Source organism: Enhydra lutris, unplaced genomic scaffold, assembly GCF_002288905.1.
Source record: "Enhydra lutris kenyoni isolate GAN:26980312 unplaced genomic scaffold, ASM228890v2 scaffoldscaffold21, whole genome shotgun sequence".
NCBI lineage: Eukaryota > Metazoa > Chordata > Mammalia > Carnivora > Mustelidae > Enhydra > Enhydra lutris.
Genome location: NW_019154105.1, coordinates 5950633 through 5971475, shown reverse-complemented (window position 1 = coordinate 5971475; position 20843 = coordinate 5950633). Strand labels below are relative to the sequence as shown.

The 20843-nt window shown below is 44.9% G+C and overlaps 1 protein-coding gene across 2 annotated transcripts in view; it reads left to right on the top strand.

Moving 5' to 3' along the window:
- The window catches only part of LOC111148993 (septin 11), an 84343-nt gene that overhangs the window by 31843 nt on the left and 31657 nt on the right, over positions 1-20843 (top strand). Inside the window, exons 1-2 of one of the 2 annotated variants that reach the window (XM_022505860.1) lie at positions 5860-5892; positions 12222-12336. In XM_022505860.1, the coding sequence (XP_022361568.1) occupies positions 5860-5892; positions 12222-12336 (148 nt within the window). Of the gene's footprint in view, positions 1-5859; positions 5893-12221; positions 12337-20843 lie in introns of those variants that run through there. The other variant, XM_022505859.1, reaches the window with a different exon arrangement.

Sequence of the window (20843 nt, the reverse complement as noted above, 5' to 3'; positions counted from 1 at the left end):
TAAGTTCCTTAAAAGCTTTTGCATTTCCTAGAATTCTTATTATGTAGACGCACTGAAATACTTGTGAAGTTTACTTTTGTTAGTGGTTCACTTGCCTTCGTAACTTGAGGGAGATCTAGTTTACTGTGCTTTTACTCATTTGTCTTTTTTTTCTCCTGGAGATTTGTCTTTTGTTTTGAGTTCGGTAAATGCTAATCTTACCATACCCTAAAGTTAAACAGGGAATGTTATAACACAGAACCCTAAAATGGCCCCCTAGCCCAGCTCCCTGGTGAACACACCCCACCCATATCATATAACACCCAGAATTTGGGAATATGGTGGGATAGTCACCCGCTGTGATTAAGTTATGTTATGGCATAGCTGACTTAAGATACGAAGGTTTTCCTGGGTGGACCTGACCTGATTAGTCCCTTGAAAGGAACTGACTTTTCTTGAAGAAGATTTGAAATGTGAAGAGGGATATGAGAGCTTCCCTGTTGGCTGTGGAGAGGAGATGGCCACATGGCTAGTAACTACGGGTGACCCCTTGTGTCAGTCCCTGGCTGATAGTGGGCATGGAGAGGAGGACCTCAGTCCTATAGCTGCAGGGGATTGAATTCTGACAACAACCCACACGAGCTTGGAAGTGGAATTTGCCCCCAGAACTTCCAGATCCAAACTCAGCTTGGCCACCGCCTTGATTTTAGCCTTGTGAGATTCTGAGCAGAGAACCCAGCCATGCCCCATCCAGACTTCTGACCTTCACAACCACGAGCTGATAAATAAGTGTTGCTTCAGGCCCCTGCTCGTGATGATTTGTTCCATGGCAATAGGAAATTAATACATGCCCCCAAACGTATGTCAACAACCCCTATGGCACCCCGGTAGTGTTTCATCCAGGGCTGAGACTAAAACGAAGTAGAACTCTTGGGAAGCCTTGAGAATTTTGGTCAGAATTGTTTCATAATACTTGCAGAGTGATATCAAATGTTAATTTTATGTTTATTTCCTGGGAATGTATTTGCCATGGCTCTGGGCATTTTTGGTATAGCCCCTCAATTTTCAGGGGCTGGAAATCTGTCACTGCGTTCAGAGATATTCTAGACCAGCCTGGGTTAGGGACTGAGTGTGGCCCGAATATGGCAACCTTCAGTAGTCAGGTGGGGACTGAAACATCGCTGGTACTTTTGTTTATGACCGCCTTAGAGCGGGTTTGGATTTTTCCTCTTCTTTTTCAGGGACTACCATTACATGGTCATTACCATAACTGAAATCCCCTTCCATCAGAAAGGGACAGAAATAAATGATATCTTTCAAAAAGGAAGTGGCTAATTTATATCCGGTGATAGAAATGGTGCCGTAGGGAAGGAAGTGTCCCATCCAGATTTCATTATTTGCTGATGAATGTACTCAGCAAGTAGAAACACACAGACCGAGCTGCGGTATTTCTCAGCCGGGAAGAACTAAGGAATTGACGTGTGACTATGAGGAGTGGAAACGTACGTAAGAAGTTGAGGGGAAAACTTCCAACTGATAAGGGCCCTTAATAATCTTTGACCTCCTATTCATCACTGTTCTGAAGAAATTTGCGTGGAAGCCATACGACATCATACAGGCAGGGCCGATGAGTAACTAAGACATTTGGGTGGTTTTCTCCTCTGCCAGAGAGGTGGTGTGTTTGCCACGGGATCCGGGTGTTCGGGATCCCGCTGCGGAGCTGGAGGACTTTCGGATGATTATGACCCTCCTCGGTAGTTTCCTCATTAACTTTCCGAGGAGGCCATGCGAGGGGCTTCTCGTCATCTCTGCGATGTGCAGGGGTGCGAGAGAGCAGCTGCAGCATCTGTTTCTAACTGGACGGTGCCTTTCTAAATACTTCTTGACTGTTTGTCCCGTCGCTGCCCTCCCCCAACCTCTTCCTCTGAGCCCAGCAGCGCTGGTCAGAGTGTCTGGAATGCACATGTGGGCCTCGTCCTTCCCAAACACAAGACTTTCTGCTGATCAGCACTTTGTGATGTTAGGCTGTTACAGGCATTAGTCACTTTGACTCAGGAAAAAAAAGAAAGAGTCGTCTTCGGAAATTTAAGAAAAATGTCTTTTTTGGTTGTTGTTAGTTCTTGGCACGCAGGGAGACTGAATCTCTCAGAGTTCGCACGGACGTTTAGAAAAAGATTCTGTCTGTAAGAAGAAAGTGCTTCCATTTTGTACAATTTCTGGATCGCTGAAAGTCTGATTTACTGGTAATTCAGCACTACCTCTCGAGCCCTCCTCCCCTCCCCAGCCCACCCCCTTGGGATCCAGGGTCGTGAGCAGCAGCGAGGGGCTCTGTTCACTTCAGATACCCACTTCTGTTGGGTCAGAGGTGTGACTCATCCTGGAGGCCGTGTGGGCCATTGCTGTGACAGGCGGTGGGATGTCGAGAAGACGTAGGGAGCTGGGGGGCACCGGTGGAGAGCTAGAACCCCGTGTGTTTCCAGGCTTGGGGGTCAGCCTTCACCCCGCAACCACTGTGACTTCTCACCTTCAGAGCCAGCCCCAAGTGTGATGGAGAGAGGGATGGGCCAGGCTCCAGGGCTCTGGCTCTTCCCTGTGGTCCCGTATCTCCACCTGGCCCGCCTTACAGGGGAAACCCATCAGCTGCTCTGTCTGCCTCCTTACCTGAGAATGAGGAGGCTGGAGAACGTGATTGTGTCATATGTCACACAGACATGCACTTTGGTGAAGTCTGATGGGGGTAGTGCTAGGACGAGGGGGATATTCAAGTCATGAATCAGCTGATAGACAGGATTCAGTCTGTTAAAGGGTTGGATGGGAAAGATGTGGCTAAGAAAGGTGTGGGAGGTGGTTATTAACATCTGGGTGCAGAGGAGAAAAGCCAGGTTGGTCCGGATGTCCTCAAGTCCTCAAGAAGTCCTCACTGTTGAACTTAGAGGCCAGCGGGGGAGCTTATGATTATACAGTGGACTTTTTTTTTCTTCTTGCAAGAGGGTGAAAGCGTATAAATTTGTGTACATTTTTAATCAGGGCTAGCGATATGCATGCTGACCAGTGTTATTCTAGGGGACTGGGACTCTCTGATACCTTGAAGTAGATGTTGCCATTTGACAGAAGAAAAAGTGAGGAAGGACAGATTTAAGTTGAATGGGGGATAGGACGAGATCCACTTAGGAGATGTTGGCTTAGCAATGCCTGGGCTACGGATGCACAGGGGAGAGGAGGGGATACGGGTTATGACAAGTAGTCATTAGCCTATGGAAAGTCACTAAAGCGGGGGCAGGAAGAAGTCATCTGAGAAAAATGTGTGAGCTAAGCTGAGGATGGGGAATTACGTTAATTCTTGCAATGCCCCGTGAAGTGCTTTATCTTAAAGCTGGCAGAACTGAGGCTGAGAAGTTCCATGACTTCCGCTTCCTGGGTCACACAGCTCAGTAATGGCAGGGTTGTCCTGAGTCCTCTGACCTCACCCGTCAAGCAATTTCCACTGCGTTGTTCTGCTTTTCTGCTCACTTTTATCACTTCCAATGTGATTTGGTTCTGCTATTAGAAAAATAACTACTTGTATATTTTATTCTATCACCTATCTATTAGCCACAATAAGAATTGCAGGATGACCTCCTTTAAAAGGATTTTTATTATTTATTTGTTATTTATTGTTATCCTTTATAGCAATTTCTGATGTTTAAAACCTTTTATTTATTTTCTGTTTAAAAGGTATGGGGTGTTTGTTTTGCAATAACTCAAATATTATGGAAATATAACACTTAGAAAGTAAAATTTCCCTATAGTCATACCATTCCCAGAGAAAACACCCCACGTTATTTTTGCAAGGATCTGGAAAAGCAGAATTTGTTCCTTCTCTGGCAGTCTTTTGGAGAGCCTTACTTTGAAATGACACTTGAAACTGGGGCGGTTACTCAATACGAATCAAGATCTTTTCTGGTTCCTGGTGGTGGTTTTGAGGCGGGCTACCTGGGTTTGTTAGTCGGAGCTGATCTCCCCGGCTTTCCGGCTGGGGGGCTTGCCCTTGGATGCTCCTTCTCAGGACCCGCTTCCAGCTGGGTTGCACTCAAGTTCTTTCCTCTTATGGTTTTTCTCCTCACTGTTCCCTCTTCTTCCTGGCTCTCTCTGTTCTGCTGCTTGTGTGAGACAATTTCCTTGGGGGTTTTCTTGGCTCTGACCTTGGGATTTCATGTTATAGATGACAGGCAGAATCACAAATGTTCTCCAGGTCATCCTTAAAGAACGCCGTCCTGATTGGTAATGAGATGCTGCAGACATTTTATATTATGGAAATGGCCCCAGCAATGCCTGGCCTTGAAAACATCCCCATGCGGGCTTCATAGTTGTGGTTTGAGATGTTTCGCATTCCAGAGTTTTCCCTTTTGCATGGGAACTAAGGGCGTTTCCCATCTTCCCACCAACTTCTCTTTCTTTAAAAGAGAATATGAAACCAGTTCAATACTCTCTAAAATGTAGTTAGGTAAGAGTGTGTGTTTACGAAAACGACCCGTCAGGCGCTCGGGTACACCTTCTCCGGCAGTTTTGTGAGCGCAGGATTTCTCCAGGACCGGCTGGTGCTCAGTCAAGGATTTCATGTCAGGAACAGCGTGTTCCTCGGCGAGGCGGCATCTGGACACTCAAACAGGACCTCAAACACAAGGCAGCACCTGAGGCGAGGAAGGGACACGTACCTACTCTTTTCTCCCAAGTGGGCATCTTTACAGGGGGAAAGACAGAGAACAAAGGGCCTATGTCCTATGGTCCTATCTCAGCGTCAGTTAAAATTGGACATTCTTTTTCTTAAGACTTGAGTCTTCATCATTTCTACCTCCTCCCTTCAGGCCAAGCTGGTCAGAAATACTCTTTGTTTCCATCTGATTACATGAAACTTGCACATCAGCTGTACATGGGGGCTTGGCTCAGTTACTGCCCGACGGTGCTGCGGACGAGCGCTGTTCGGACGTGCTGCGCACTGGTGCCGTCTGGCGAGTTCCTACGGTTGCACCGTGTCCCATGCTTTTGGGTAGTGTGTGACGATCTACTTGTGACTGTTTGACTAACACCGATGTGGCCCGCTGGGCTGTGGTGCGTGCGTTCAGGATGCTTTGTTTTCTTACCTCACCTCCTCAGCACAGTCTCTAGCACACACTGGTACTCAGTCCGTATTTGTGGAGTGAATGAAAGCGTGAAGAAAGATTTCCTCTTTTCCTTGAACACAGAAGATTAACTTACTTACACGGAAGCATTGTTTCCTGTTTTCTTTTAAGGCTGTAAACCCACTTTTCAAAAATCTTGTGGAGGACGGCAGATACAGCTGAAGGAAGAGGTGTATTTAAGCAGGGCAGTTGTAAAGGGTGAGCTTTTTATAACTTTTTAAAAAACTGTCGTCATTATTACAGTCACGCAGAAATGAAAAGTTAAGCTGGAAAACAGAGGCATACACACAGATTTCTATTAGGTTTGGAGTTTCCTAGGATAACTGATAGACACTCAATTTCAAGGGCCATTTAAAAATTGAGCTGCCTTGATTTGGTAAGAGGAAACATACAACCAGGAATTGTTTGCCTTGCGTTGGCTGTCTTCAAGCAACGTGACAGAATTGGATTTATGCATCTGTGATTTCCAGATTCAGAAAACCATAGAATTAGCATTAGAACCAAAGACTTTGTTTAGAGGCTGCTTGGTAAAATCTCTTCATTTAAAGATGAGGCTTTGACGTGGGTCAGTGTAACTTATTATCTATAAAATGAGGATTTGAGAAGAATGTAATTGCCACTTTTTGTCAACAAAATCTCCAGCTCTCTAAATGCATAAAAGTTATTGCTCAAGTTTAAAAAAATTTATCATTTTAAAGGGGTGAAATCTTTCTAAGTTTAAATGGTAATATCTATTTTTAAAGGTAAAAATTCAGTCTAATTGTTTGCAATAGACATTAAAACACGTATCACCTTGGTAATTTGCTGCCGGGCTTCTGCTGGCTGATAAGATCAGCCGCTGGAGATCACCTGACCACACCCACTGAAGCCTTCAGTTTTTAAAATCGGAGAAGGGTTGTAGGTTCATTTTGAAGGTGGTAAATAGAACTCATGCGGGGACACCCAGTTTCGGGAGGCTCTGGCTGGCTTGAAATAGAGGAAAGAGTGAAGAGGGGAATCCAGAATGGGTTCCAGCTGTGGAGGTGCTGATGCCTGCGAATTGGGACGTGATTCTGTGGCTTCCCCCCGCCCCCTGCCCCAACTTTGTAAATGACTTTCTTATTTAGGGTGAATTTTCTTCTGCTAGAATCTTCTCTCTCTCTCCTCTACTTTTTGTTCATTCTGTTCTTCCCTTCGTGGTTTTTCTTTCTTGGTTAGTCTGAGGGTTTTGCTGATCAGCAGTTCCTCCTGGCATGCGCAGCAGCACTGGCAGAGCTCATTCATTTAGAAGTTTAAAATCAGTCCTCTTTTCCTCCCATCTAATTAGAGAAAGGAAACCCAGGTTTCCGAGGACCTGTTAAGTGCTGGGCGCTCTCGTACTTACTGATTCCTTCACTCCTCCCAACCCCCTGCCAAGTGTTCGTCACAGACTAAGAAAAGTAGGAAGCAAAGCTGGGATTCAGATCACGCCCATCCGACTCCGAACCCTTTGCCCTCCTGCTCCTGCTTAAGCAAGATTTGGAGTTGTGAAATTTTATTTTATTTTATTTTATTTTATTTTATTTTATTTTGAGAGAGAGAGAGATTGAGCGCATGGAGGGGCGGAGGGAGAGAAAGAATCCCGTCACAACTGGAGCTGAAGTCAAGGGTCAGAAGCCCGATCGACTAGGCCACTCAGGCGCCCCTGTGGACCCTGTTCCATTTTTTATTTTTTTATTTTTTAAGATTTTATTTATATATTTGACAGAGAGAGAGATCACCAATAGGCAGAGAGGCAGGCAGAGAGAGCAAGGGAAACAGGCTCCTTGCTGAGCAGAGAGCCTGATGCAGGGCTCGATCCCTGGACCCTGAGATCATGACCTGACCCGAAGGCAGAGGCTTAACCCACTGAGCCACCCAGGCGCCCCCCCCTTTTTTTTTTATGGACCCTGTTTTAAAGCAGCACTCAGAATGTAGGTGTTCGCACACATTCTTAAATAATTTACTTTGTAATTTACTTTATAATTATTTTAATAATGAAGTCAGCCAGGCGTCTTCTGAAAAAAATTTGTCGATTATAAACTTCCGAGTATACATTCAGAGTAAAGTGACCCTTTGGGCATGGACAGCTCTTACCTAGGAGGCTCCTGCAAGCCGGACTTTTGTTCCCCTGGTCATGTTGGGGAGCTTTGGCCTCCACAAGGTCTTCTTGAATTTCCCTGTCCAAAAGCTAATTCTCTCCTCATATCAGCCATAAAGTCATGATAGCTTATCACTTTAATCCTTAGTGGTATTATATTAATGATGTCCTGCCTCTACTGCTAGTGGTAAATCTCTTCCTTTTTTTTTTTTTTTTTTAAGATTTATTTATTTTAGGGGTGCCTGGGTCAGTTGAGCATCTGACTTTTGGTTTCAGCTGGGGTTGTGATCTTGGGGTCCTGAGATCAAGCTCCAAGTCGGGCTCCATGCAGAGCAGAGTCCGCTTGGATTTCTCTATCCTTCTCCCTCTACTCTCACCCACCCCCACCATGCTCTCTCTCTCTCTCCCTCAAATAAATAAATCTTAAGAAAGATTTATTTATTTGAGGGAGAGAGAGAGCATGTGAGTGCACAAGTTGGGGGAGGGGCAGAGAGAGAGGGAGAGAGAATCCTCAAGCAGGCTCCCCACTGAGTGCGGAGTTCAATGTGGGGTTTGATCCCAGGATCCTGAGGTCATGACCGAGCTGAAGTCAGGAGTCGACCGCTTAACCAGCTGAACCACACAGGCGCCCCTAAATGGTAAACCTCTTACAGGCAGGAAGAGAGCTTATCAGTGAGTAACAAGAATAACACCTGGTCCCTGAGTGCTTTGAGCAGTGAGTATTTTGGAATGAGCAAATAAATAATTGTGCCCACGTGGAAGTGACCTGAAAAGAGAAAAATGAGGTTGTTAAATTATTTTATACCATAGAATTAGTCACAAGCCATTTCAAGATGGAGTGGGCACAGAAATCATGTAAGTACAGCTCCTCCATAGACAGATCAGCAAGCGCAGGGCTAAATCAACGAAGGTCTTACTGTTACTTACTTAGTGGTTCCATGTTGGCACGTTCATTTGAAAGAATGGTCGAAACTAAGCCTTGTATTACTGGCTTCGTGTACCATGGCTGCAGAAATCAAAGTCTGGCCTTGGCATTGCCAGGACAAGTGAAGGTACAGGCAGAGCTCCTTTGCCAGTTTGAATTCTCAACTTACATTTCTCATGGTTGCCAAAGAATTATGACTTTAGAGAGGGGTCCCCCCCCCCTTTAACATACTGGATTTTGGTAGTGGCTGAAACCATTGTATTGTCTGGGGCTGTCTGAGAAGTTTGTAGGTCATCGTGCCATACCATGGCTAAGTGCAAGGTCTCTAGAGTCTGGAACCTGACGTCTGGGCCCAGATTTCAGGTCCTCAACTTACTAGCTCTGTAACCTTGGGTAAGTCACTAAACTTAAGTGCCTCTGTTTTCTCTAAAATTGAGTTTGGGTCATAATAGTAACTATCTTGTAGAATTGTTAAGATAAATTAACTAGCTCATTATTAAGGCTTTTCTGGAACATTGGAAATGGTCGATGAATGTTAGCGGTTATGATGGTCATGGAATACCAAATGGCCTGACCCATCTTTATCCAATCATTATTTTCCTTGCATTGGTAAGGGATATGTTTACTGAAATTCTCTCTGAGATTTAATAATAAAGATAATGCTGGAGATCACATTCTGCAGGATCTGGAAGGTGTGGATATGTAGACATTGGCTATCAGGTCTCCCCAGATGGAGGAAATGGTGTGAATAAACTGTTGGCGAGAAATGTGGGCCTGTCTCAGGAGTAGTAAAGGTCAGGGTTGAGCTTCAGTGCAAGGTGCCCTGTGGGGAGAAGTGGGAGATTAGGTAGGAGATTTGAGATTAGCCCATGGCGGTCCTGAGGTGGCAGGCCAAGGAGTCTGGATTGGGGGCCTTTGAGTTCGGAGATCCCTTTTGCAGCAAAAGAGAGAGAGGAGGGACCAGATGGAAGGTGGTTGACTTGGTAGGAATAAAGGGGCGGAGGATACGGTCTTGATCACACTTCGGAATTTATGCAAGGGACAACTGGGTCTCACACATAGGTAAGATAGGGATAGAAAAATACGATTTCGGTTTCATGAACATCAGTTTGAGGTACTGAAGGGGTAACCCAAGAGAAGCGTCCCTTTGATAGAGATTCAGAACTAGAACTCAGGCAAAAAGTTCAGTAATAGAGGTAGAAAGCTGAGAGTCCTTTCCAGATGCGTAGTGGTTGAAGACATGATAATACATGAAATTCCCGAAGACTGCACCCATTGACTCAAAAGAGATCCTACACTTTTGGGGGGAGAGATTAAGGCAAGAAGCAGTAAACATGGTGACATAAAATTCTGGGACGTAGGAATTCAGTTCAGCTGTTGTGTGTGACTTAGAGCCTCTACTTGCTTTTCCTACAGTGCTTTCTAGTTTTTAAACCTGCTGGTGAACCACAGGAGGGACTTCCTACTTCACTATTTCCAGTCACATACTGATGGCCAGTGACCCTCCAGGTTCCTTTAATACTGGGCAGAGAATTAGGCTCAAATTATGGAATTTTAAAATGGCAATATGAAATGTACATATTTCATAGTCCAGAGTTAGAAGACTCTGAAGAAATACATTTAAATTTAAAAAATTTCAAGACCAAACTGTTTTATAACCCTTCATTTTGTATGTGGTTTTCAGTGGGTATAAAAATACTCAGTGGGTGTGTGGGTGGTTTCTCGTGTTTTGGAAATGGTGAGAATATGAGATGCTGTGCGTTGGGTTCTGGGATGAGAGCTATAATTACTGACTCTGATTCTTTCCCAGGATTGGCTCATGGGTGGGTATCTGTTTGATCTAAAAACCCAACAATGCAGAAGCCACAGTAATAAACCACTCCCCCCCTCCACTGTCCCCCCGCTGCCCCTCCTTCCCCCGGAAATGAAAAGAATTGTTGTGGAGGGGACGAGGGGGAGCGGAGGGTGATGGCTTTTCCCTGCCTTGCCTCCTTTCAGGCCTTTCGCTGACGGTTGGGGTCAGAGATGGAACGCAGAGGGAGGCTGGTGCGGTGGCATCTCCCGGCCTGAGCACAGCAGCCACTACCAGCTGTGCTGGCAAGAGTTCTAAATAGAACCCAGACTCATTTCAGATCCTCCTCCCCCAAGTCTTGGAGGATGTGGTAAACACCCTAAAAATACCTGCTGTCTGAACCTTTGAGGTCTGGAAACGGAAGAGGCAGGTGGTAGAATTAGGGCCATGTGGTGGTGTGAGCAGGCCTGGCCAGCGACCAGGCCTGCTGCCCGTGGGGGCCTCCTGCCCATGGGGATCTGCTGCCCGTGGGGGCCTCCTGTCCGTGGGGGTCTGCTGCCCGTGGGGGCCTCCTGCCCATGGGGGTCTGCTGCCCGTGGGGGCCCGCCTCCCGTGGGGTCTGCTACCAACTGCTCGGGGAGCTGTCGCCGGCGCCATCCTATTCAAGGATAAGTGCCTCCTCCTGAGTCTCATATTCGCTGTTGGCAGGTTTCAAGGAAACTATTCATAGATCAGGCATCTGCTCTCTGTCCCATTGACCTCACACCTGCAGCTGCCATCATGGGACTCGGGCAGTGTGCCGGTTTTTAGTTGTATTTCACAGAATTAGAATTTTAGAGCGGCAAGGACCTTAGCCATTACATTGTTCGTGAAACATTCCTTTAAAGTCACTGTATCGAGGGAGGCCTTTTTCTCGGCCTAGAGAGTGACCACAGGGATGTGAAAATGGAGTCTCAGTCCTCGACAATGAAGAGAAATCCCGGTCATCATTATGTAACGCAGAAGAAGGAATTCGATCTTTTTAAAAATATCGATGAAACGGTCCTTTGCAAAACTTCTTTTTTATGAAAAAAAAAAATAGGGTTGTGGGGCTCATTTTCTTACTCAGACTTCAGTATTTTGAATACAAAGAGCATTGATAACTGAACCAGAAAGTACACCAGGAGTCTTGCTTTCAAGGGGACTTTCAATATCTAGATTAGTTTCAATATCTAGACACCAGTATCTAGTTTCAATATCAGTAACCATGATGTTGTAATGGAGGGACCATAGCTCACCTCTGTTTTCTTGGGAAAGGAGATTTTTTTTTTTTTTTTAAAGACTTTCATTTATTCACTTGACAGACAGAGATCACAAGTAGGCAGAGAGAGAGAGAGAGGAGGAAGCAGGCTCTCCACCGAGCAGAGAGTCCGATGCGGGGCTCGATCCCAGGACCCTGAGATCATGACCTGAGCCGAAGGCAGAGGCTTTAACCCACTGAGCCACCCAGGTGCTCCAGGAAAGGAGATTTTCACAAATTACCTCCCAATACATCCGAGACACATTCAGAGTCATGGAGGCAGTCAGCACCGTTATAAAATAGCATAAATCACCCAAATTTTTAAGTGTATGAGAACTCTCTTACCCCAGTCTCCTTCAGTAAACGGAGAAGGCCCAGTGAGTGCGGAGCCCATGCTGGGTGCTCTGGAGGCGGAAGCAAAGATGCCCCCAGAATCCTGTAGAGCTGATGGTGGAGGCAGGACCACTTCAAGTGCTGAGGAGTTTTACATATGTTGCATTTATGGTGGTTACAGAATTTTTATAGTTGTAATAAGTATGTGTCTTCCATTCTGAGGGTCTCAGAGTTCCTTTCTGTGTCTGGAAGAATGTTCTTATTTTATATTCTGGGTTGAAAGTAAATTGAAAGTTTTTCTTGAATTCTTGAAAAAAAACAACATCATGGTGGGGTTTTTATGTCACTTAATGCCTATCTGCCAGCCTAGAAGCGGGCATTTCCCCGGACCAGTACACTTGGAAGCAGAAGTGAAACTCCTTGGGAGAGAGTCTGCTTTGGGAGTCAGTGTGATTTTGTGGAAAGAGCGTGGCTTTGGGATTTTCAGTTGCTTCAGTTGTGTAGAAGGCAAGGAGGATGTGGCTTTAGAGGGAATCTTCTATTTCGACGCATGTCAGGAAGAGATGCAGGGAGAGGGTCATAGCCACAGCCACAGTGCGGGGTAACTCAGGGGGCATAGTTCCTGAATTCTCAAACGTTTCCCTCTGAAATTCCAGAATGAAGAGCTTCGAAACTTGTCCCTTTCTGGACATGTTGGATTTGACAGTCTCCCGGACCAACTGGTCAATAAGTCTACTTCTCAAGGATTCTGTTTCAACATCCTGTGTGTTGGTAAGTGACTCATCTCTGGCTGCTTAGCAAGGACTCTGATCCTGAAGTGTTGGCAGGTGACTGTCAGAGGGACACATTTCGGGGAAATAGGGGAATGATACTTTTACTACTCTTCTTTCTCTCATTAGTAAGTCAGGGCAGTAATACACTGTGTATGTCACAGAGGTACAAAGATTGGGACTTGTATGTGGTAAATGTTTCATGAACTTTGTGATGTTACTCAAATTGGTATTTTTATGTGTGTCACACTGTCAAGTGGTCAGTTCAGTGTTATTAAAACGCTTATTTTAATTTTTGGTGGGGTGAGGGACTTAGAGTCTGGCAAGACTGTAGGAAGTTGAAAGAAGGGACTGATAGAAGCACACATAGAGGGAGCATTCAACAGCATTTTTAGAATTTAGTTCTCAGCTCTCTGACTACTGTGCGATAGAAACCTCCACTGAAGTCTTTTTAGAGGTAAAAAATCTGAAATTACTCTAATTTCCCTAATAAACCTAATGTTTATATTTCTGGTTTTTAGAGCAAAAGAATGTAGAATTCTGTTTTATATCTGGAGTAAATTTTCTGCCTGAATTACAGATTAAATGTGTGTCTTTAAATTGGAATAAAAAACTGACCTTTAGTGTATTCCTGATAGATCAATGGAAAAAAAATCCAAGAGACTTGATTTATCTACCTCCTCAGTGTGTTTTATTCATATCTTGTAGATGTGCATTCGTCTAGGCCTCTGGCCTTGGTGTTTTTCTTCTCTCTAGCCATATCCTTTTTAAAGGGAAGGCAGAAAGGAAGGTGAGGAAAATAGTAGTATAAATCTGTTGGTTTGAAGCAGAAATGCTGCTGGGACAGGTGACGGCCTTCCCTTCACTGTTGCTCCTGACGAGTGGCCAGGCTGTACGGCAGTGAAGTGGCTTGGGCTGCATTGTTCTTGCCGTTGTCCTCTTGTCCTCTGGGTATATGCTTGGGAGAGATCACCCTGAGACAGACCAGGAGAAGTTACGTATGTGGGCAAGTGGACCATCCTTCGCCTGAGCTTGGCCGAATGTACTGGACTTCTCTTGTCCAAGTAAAATGAACTGAATTTAAAAAGGGTAGACGTTGAATATAAGAACCACCATTTTAAAAATGTGTTAGGGACAGATATTTTCTTTTTCAAAAAACCTGAACATATTAAATGTAGTCTCTATACTGGGGGTTTGTTTGTAGAAAGCCACACTGACTTGTACACTAGACTAGCTCAGTCTGGCATTATGTCTTAAGCGTCGGGTAAGAGAATAACTCGAGAGAAACATGACCAAAGCAGCCAGCTCTCATGCATTCCCCTTTTCCCGACATGAGGCTGTTTAAAATTCAGCAGGGGAGCTCCTGAATGGCAGCTAGTTCTACAGAGTGGCATAAATGAGTTGTCTTTTCTCCTAGGGTAAATGCTCGTTGCAGAGCAGGGCAATTCTTCATTAGCGTAGCAATTTGTTGGCAATTTGTTGATTTTCTATTGAAAAGTGCTCTGAATTATAGGCCAATTACTACTCTGGCTTCTCTTCCCTGCCTCTCCCAGCCCTGTCTCCAAAATCAGCTTTAAGAATACATGTGAGAGTGGGACGCCTGGGTGGCTCAGTTGGTTAAGCAGCTGCCTTCGGCTCAGGTCATGATCCCGGCGTCCTGGGATCGAGTCCCACATCGGGCTCCTTGCTCGTCAGGGAGCCTGCTTCTCCCTCTACCTCTGCCTGCCATTCTGTCTGCCTGTGCTCGCTCTCTCTCCCTCTCTCTCTGACAAATAAATAAATAAAATCTTAAAAAAAAAAAAAAAAAAAAAAGAATACATGTGAGAGTTATGCCCCAGCCCCTGCAAGTAGGATAAAGGCTTTCAGTGGGATTGGGCTTTCTGGAAGGACCTGGTTTGACCCGATGTGTGGTGTGCGGTGGGTGTGTTGGCTCACTGGCTGACCCTGTGTACATAGCACAGTTATGATGCTAGTTGGAATTCATCACAAGCCACATCCACACTGCCTGGATGGATTTGTAAAGCAGCTGCTATTCTGACTTTCCTGGGTAGGTGATAATACCTGTCCTTTTTAGATATTTATTCTGGGCTCATTCTTTTTTTTTTTTTAAAGATTTTATTTATTTATTTGACAGAGATCACAAGTAGGCAGAGAGGCAGGCGGAGAGAGGAGGAAGGGAAGCAGGCTCCCCGCTGAGCAGAGAGGCCCATGCAGGGCTCGATCCCAGAACCCTGGGAACACAACCTTAGCCGAAGGCAGAGGCTTTAACCCACTGAGCCACCCAGGCGCCCCTGGGCTCATTCTTAAACAGGTTTAAAATTAGTTTTTTAATTTAATTAAAATAATACATATTTTTTTTCTAATTAGGAGCTCTTCCCTACCCCCTGCCCCCTGCTGCCCTCATTTCCATTCCGTACGGTAGCCCTGTGGAATCCGTCTACAAATCTTAACATTTTTCTGTACTTAAAAATTATTTTTGGTGGCTTCAAACAACACTGGCTTATTATCTTATAGTTCTGTAGAAGTCCTACCAGGCTAAAATCAAGGCATCCACAGGGCTGAGTTTCTTTCCACAACCTGTGGGGGAGCGTACGTGGCCTTGCTGTTGCCAGCTTCTAGAGGCTGCCTGCGTCCTTCGCTTGTCGACACTTTCCTCCACCTTCAAGGCCGGCAGTGTTGTGTTTCTCTCTGACTGTTTTTGTGTTAGGAAAGTTTCCACAGAGAATTCCAGAAATCCAGTCGAAACTCAGGTAAGAGGCCTCCGCAGCTCCAGAACGCGCTGAAAGAGTCCTGCATTGACACCAGCTGGCTCTGGGGGTTCGCAGAGTGTTCTGGAGGCCGCATCTGGTTCTCAGTCCCGCTTGCTTCTGCGTGGCCTCACGTGCGGGCGGTGGCCTCACGCAGCCGGCGCTGGCCTCGCGGCCCCGAGGACAGCCGAGCCGTTCCTGACGGCTCTCGCTGAGCAGCCACCGGACGTCTCAGATGGACCAGGCCGGAGACACATGCGCGCCGGGCTGGGATACGGGGTTAGCTCAGCACAAAACACCACAGGTGCCCTGTGAGGAAGAAGACGTGATGGGAAGGGAGGTTGGTGTGGAGGAGACGCACCCTGGGCGGGTAGACAGGTCCCGCACAGTTACGCAAGTACTTCAGTGTTTTGGTTTTACAGCAACACCAATGAGATCGCACTGTCCATATTCTTCTGCACTGTGTGTTTTTCCTTTTTACGCTACAGTAAGTCCTGGCCCTTCTCCGTGCCGGTGTATCTGGCTGGCCAGGTTTGCTTCCGTGACTCCTTAGAACCTGGTTGGAGCCCACGTGAGCTCTCCGGGAGACCCGGGTCCTGGGGTCAGCATTAAACACTAAGCATACTTATGCGCAGACGGCAGAACACATCAGATCCCTTTCCCACAAATAATTTACAGCAAAATAACTATCAGAAAACAACTCTCACTGCCATCTTTCTGTCTATCTATTTATTTATATTATTTGAATTCAAGTAGCCAACATAGAGTACATCATTGGGTTCAGATGTCCTGTTCAGTAATTTATCAGTTGCGTATAACTCCCAGTGCTATCACTTCGCAGGCCCTCCTTCATGCCCATCACCCCATCATCCCAGCCCCCCAACCCCCACCCTTCCAGCAACCCTTCTATAGTTAAAAGAGTCTCTCGTGGTGTTTCTCCCTCTCTCATGACTTCCCATTCAGCTTGCCTCCCTTCCCCTATGGTCCTCTGTGCTGTTTCTTATGTTCCACATATGAAGGAAGCCCTGTGATGATTGTCTTTCTCTGATTGACTTATGTAGCTCAGCATAATACCTTTCAGTTCCATCCGCAATGGTCCATCTATTTTTAAAGTCAGAGTCTGTGGAGAAGTATTCTATTTGATCAAAATATTTGACAGCCACTTAGAGGAGTACGTGTTATTTAATTGAAGCATATCCATGGTACTTTTCACCTTGTCACCCTACTGTTTAACACACTATGCACGTGTGTGCTAGTTAAAGCATCATTACTTTATTTTCACGTGATAAATATGGGAGGGAAATGAGAATTTTAGGAAGAGAGTTATGATCCTAGTAAGGAAACTGATCATGTTTAACAAGAAAGCCTTGAATTTTAATTTTATTTTGTAGCAAGAGCTTTTAGGTTGCGAAGAGGGGAAACAAACCAGGGCAGTAACTCATCCTGGCATGAGCTAATTTTAGAGGCCACGCATTAAATGTCTGGCATTAGAACCCATACCTGTTGAATCCTGAAAAGAAATGTAATAAACAGGAGAGTAGTGTTCACTTAATAGGGAAGAAAACTCTTTTGGTGATAAATTGGATGCCAGACCCCCCACCTCTGTCTTGCTTATGACATACTAAATCACCCCTAAAGCTGTACTTGTATTTACATAAAGCCTTTTCTTACCGTGCTGTAATTCTCTAGGGAATCAGAATTATTCAACCTTTCTTCACAATTTTAAATTTATGTACCTTACTCATTTTTCAAAATGGCATTAACTCTGTGAGAAGCTTCAACATTGATCCAGAAGTATGTAAGTTCTTTGAGTATATACACAGACGGATAAAACACTGTAACATCCCTGCAATGAAAGAGCCACTGGTTCTGCAGGGTCAAAGTAAATTAATAGTACATCTGGAAGATAGAAATCTTCCTTGTAAACCCACCATAGTTGTTTTGAGAGAATGACAGAAGAGGAGTAGAAAACATGCAAGTTTAAGATATTTATAGCCAAGACTATGGTAAGAACATAAACTGTGGAATTTTACACTTAAATCTTTTTTTCTCAAGAATTTTATTAAAAATTTTTTTTTATTTGGGTATAGTTGACACATGTTACATTAGCTTCAGGTGTACATTTGTATCCCGTATTGCTTTTTCAGGAAAGGATATGAAATGATTTACAGGGTGAAGTGAATGAGTAAATGAATAAAGATAAAGTTAACCCCAGAAAATAAAGAGAAGCCAGGATGAGCCGGAACTAAAGCTATCAGGTCGGTCTGTAGCAGTTCCTTCAGGGATGGATTTGCCTCTCAGCCAGTGGTCAGAGCATGGAATGAATCCGTCCACCCAAAAGATACTCACTGAGCATATACTACATGCCAGACATCAGCTAAAAGTTAAACGATGACAGATTTATGGTATGTGTAAAGTGAAAACAAAACAGTTGCTCCAGATGAAACGGTTTCACCTAGAAAAATCTCCCCCGTGGATTTTCAGCAGAGATACGGTCCGTGTCACCGCAGTTAGGTCTAGATTTCTAAAATTCCCCAGATCGGTGCAGTTAATCCACACAGTGCCAAGTGTCACACGTTGCTCTTTCAAGTCTCTCACGCAGGTGGCACTAGACAAAACATGTTTCATCAAAGGTGATTTGATGAGGAGTTAAAACAACACAGCTTAGGAGCAGAGCTTTCTGATTATCCGGCTTCATCCAAGAATAAAATTCTGGAATATTTTGAGGAGGCAGGCCGACCTTCATGCATGATTATTTGGATAATTAAACAAGTTGCGAGACCTGGCAGTCCGTAAAAGATGCTGATCATGGAGTGGCTTTTTGATCAATCTACAATCACCTTCTAATCAATAATATAATCCTACTGGGTCTTTTTTTCTTTTTTCTTAATTCCTTCCTTCCTCCCTCCTTTCTTTCTTTCTCACTCTCTCTCTTCTCTTCTTCATTCTTCTTTTTCTTCTTCTTCTTTTTATTTTAACATCCAGCTTAGAGCTGGTGGTTTAAATAAGCCTGTGAATAGAATGGAAGCGTTAGAGTTTGACTGTGATGTGGGTGTCCTGTCCACCAGGCTTGGCAGGAGCAAGAGAAGCAGAAGCCACAGATAGAACTTTAAGAGTAAATCTCTGCTGTAACAACGGAATGTTTAGGCAGATGTATTTATAACAGAACAAACAACAAACTCCGAAAAATCTACCCAAACTGCAATTCTCAGTATAAATGATCACCATGATCATTTTTTTCCTTCAGTTAACTTTTGATGAATGCCTGTGTTGTGCCAGATACTCCACTAGGGAGTTCTGAAATGCTTCAGAGCTGGTGTTAGTTATTTATTTTCTCAAAATATTGTTGTGGTTGTTGGGTTTGAATCCAAACTTATTAGGCTTTCTGTTACTCAGTTATAATGAAGCCTTTTTGCTCTTTTGGGTGGCTCAGAATTCTAGAAGATGCCCTACTTTCTGAGGATAGAGGCCGGCCTCAGGAACCAATGGACTCCAAAGTCCCCTCGTTCTGTAATTCCTCTTGTTCCAAAATTTGTCATTCCTTCTCAACTGCTTTTGGTGAATCACACTGCTGTGAGAGTAGCTGTGTCTAATTACGGCCCTTAAAAGCACAGAGCATAGAAATGGAAAGAAAAGCACTCTGAAATTTAGAAGAACAGTGGTTTTTCCAAGCCATTGATCAGCCCTGTGCTATAAGTAGTGCCTGGAATGCTAATTGTTCATAATTTCCACCTTAATGTAAATGATAATTAAAATTACCTTGCCTTACAAAAAAAAAGGGGGGGGGGGCACAGTATTCCTGATTCACATGTGCTTAACGAATTCTCAGCCTAGTAAAATGGATTGGTCATTTCAGTCCTGTCTAGGTAACCTGGGATCCTTACCATGTAAACTGAAGTCTTCATTGCTGTTCACAGGGTCACTGTGTACTGAGAGAAACTTTAACCTTATGCAGAGATCTTTCTAAGATAGTTCTGCTGCTGTTCCTTTGTCTGTGTTCTGAAAATGGGTAAATCTGGAAGAGAACTTTGCGGCACTTGATAAAGTTACAAATGTAACAGACACGGACAATGACTCCAGCGCCTTCAGCATTGAATTGCCTGCGATTCTAAGTGGATTCTAAGTGTCCGCGAGGGAGAGCTCTGTTTGTTTCTGTGTCCATTACACAGTAACTTTGTTTTGCTCAAGGTTATTTTGTTAAGCCATGAATCACAGATATCAGCTGTTGGCTCTATCCCATTAGGAAGCAGAGACTAGTTTAGATATCTTTTATTGATGGGCTTTTTTTTTTTTTTTTAAAGATTTTATTCATTTGAGAGAGAGCACAGGGGACCTGGTTGGGGGGGGGGTGGTTGGCAAAGGGAGAGGAAGAAACAGACTCTCCCAGCTGAGCTGGGGTGGGGTGGGGTGTCCATCCCAGGACTCAGAGATCATGACCTGAGCTGAAGGCAGATGCTTGACCATCTGAGCCACCCAGACGCCCTTTGATGGGCTTTTAAATAAGAATATCCAGGAAAGTAAGGAGAACCGGAAACAGTCTCAGCAGTTACATATCCAGACTTTGTAAAGATCTGGAATGACAGGATATTACAGAGGCTCAGTCAGTGTCACTTGTCCATTTTTATTCATCATTTTGTCCCCAGCACCCATGCTTGTCACAGAGGATGTACTTAAATATTATTAATGAATAAATTTCAGGTACTAACCTCTACTGTATCTCTCTGCTCTCTTCACCCTGTATTCCCTGCTGAGGGTCTATCAGCAACACATCTTCTATTTCCGTACCTTCTTTTCTGCCTCAGGGCCTCTGCCTACTCACTTCCCTCTGTGTGCCTTTTCTTTTCCATGCTGTTGCTTTGTATGTGGATTGTGTATCTCTCGTTCAGACCCCCAACGGGAGAAGTTCTGATTGGACGGACAGGCCACTGTCCAGCGTGGAGCACTTTCTTGGAGCATAGTGACCAGGCTGCTGCCGGTGCCTTCGGTCGGGGGCTAGTCCCGGTCCCGTTACCTGTGGTCACAGGGTATGGTCTTGCTCACGTGAGGAATGTGGTTGTGGCAGACACTTAGAATGTCGTTCTGTAATGCTGAAGTAGAGTCTGCTGTTCCGTCACATTCCAGGTCAGGTTCCGAGCAACACCGGGAGAACACCACGTCAAGCTAATTCATTGTCGTGGTCCCAGAGAGTTGCACCGCGCTCGGCACATTGTAGGCACTGGAAAAAGTACTGGCTGAGTGAGGCCTGGTGGAGGAGGACATTCTTTGATATTAGATGTATCAGGGGCCTGTCTAATGGGAAAGGTTAGAGAGTGAGGCAGATGTACTTACACAGTTTCATTCTAGCCAGTGGTAAGACACAATAAAGCTTCTAAGTAGAGAAAGCTCAGATCCAGAAACGCTCCATCCTCCTTCAGTTTCCCATGGCGCTGGGGAGTAATGAGTGTCACAGGGGCACCTGGGGGGCTCAGTGGGTTAAGCCTCTACCTTCGGCTCAGGTCATGGTCTCAGGGTCCTGAGATCGAGCCCTGCATTGGGCTCTCTGCTCAGCAGGGAGCCTGTTTCCTCCTCCCTCTCTCTCTGCCTGTCTCTCTGCCTGCTTGTGATCTCTGTCTGTCCAATAAATAAATAAAATCTTAAAAAAAAAAATGGGTGTTACAGAAGCTCTGATTGGTAAGTGAAAAGTGGATTCTGTCACACAGTGGGACCGTTGCTTTTTTAAAGCTACAAATCCCAGAGCTCTTTTTCTCATAGAATCGTCACC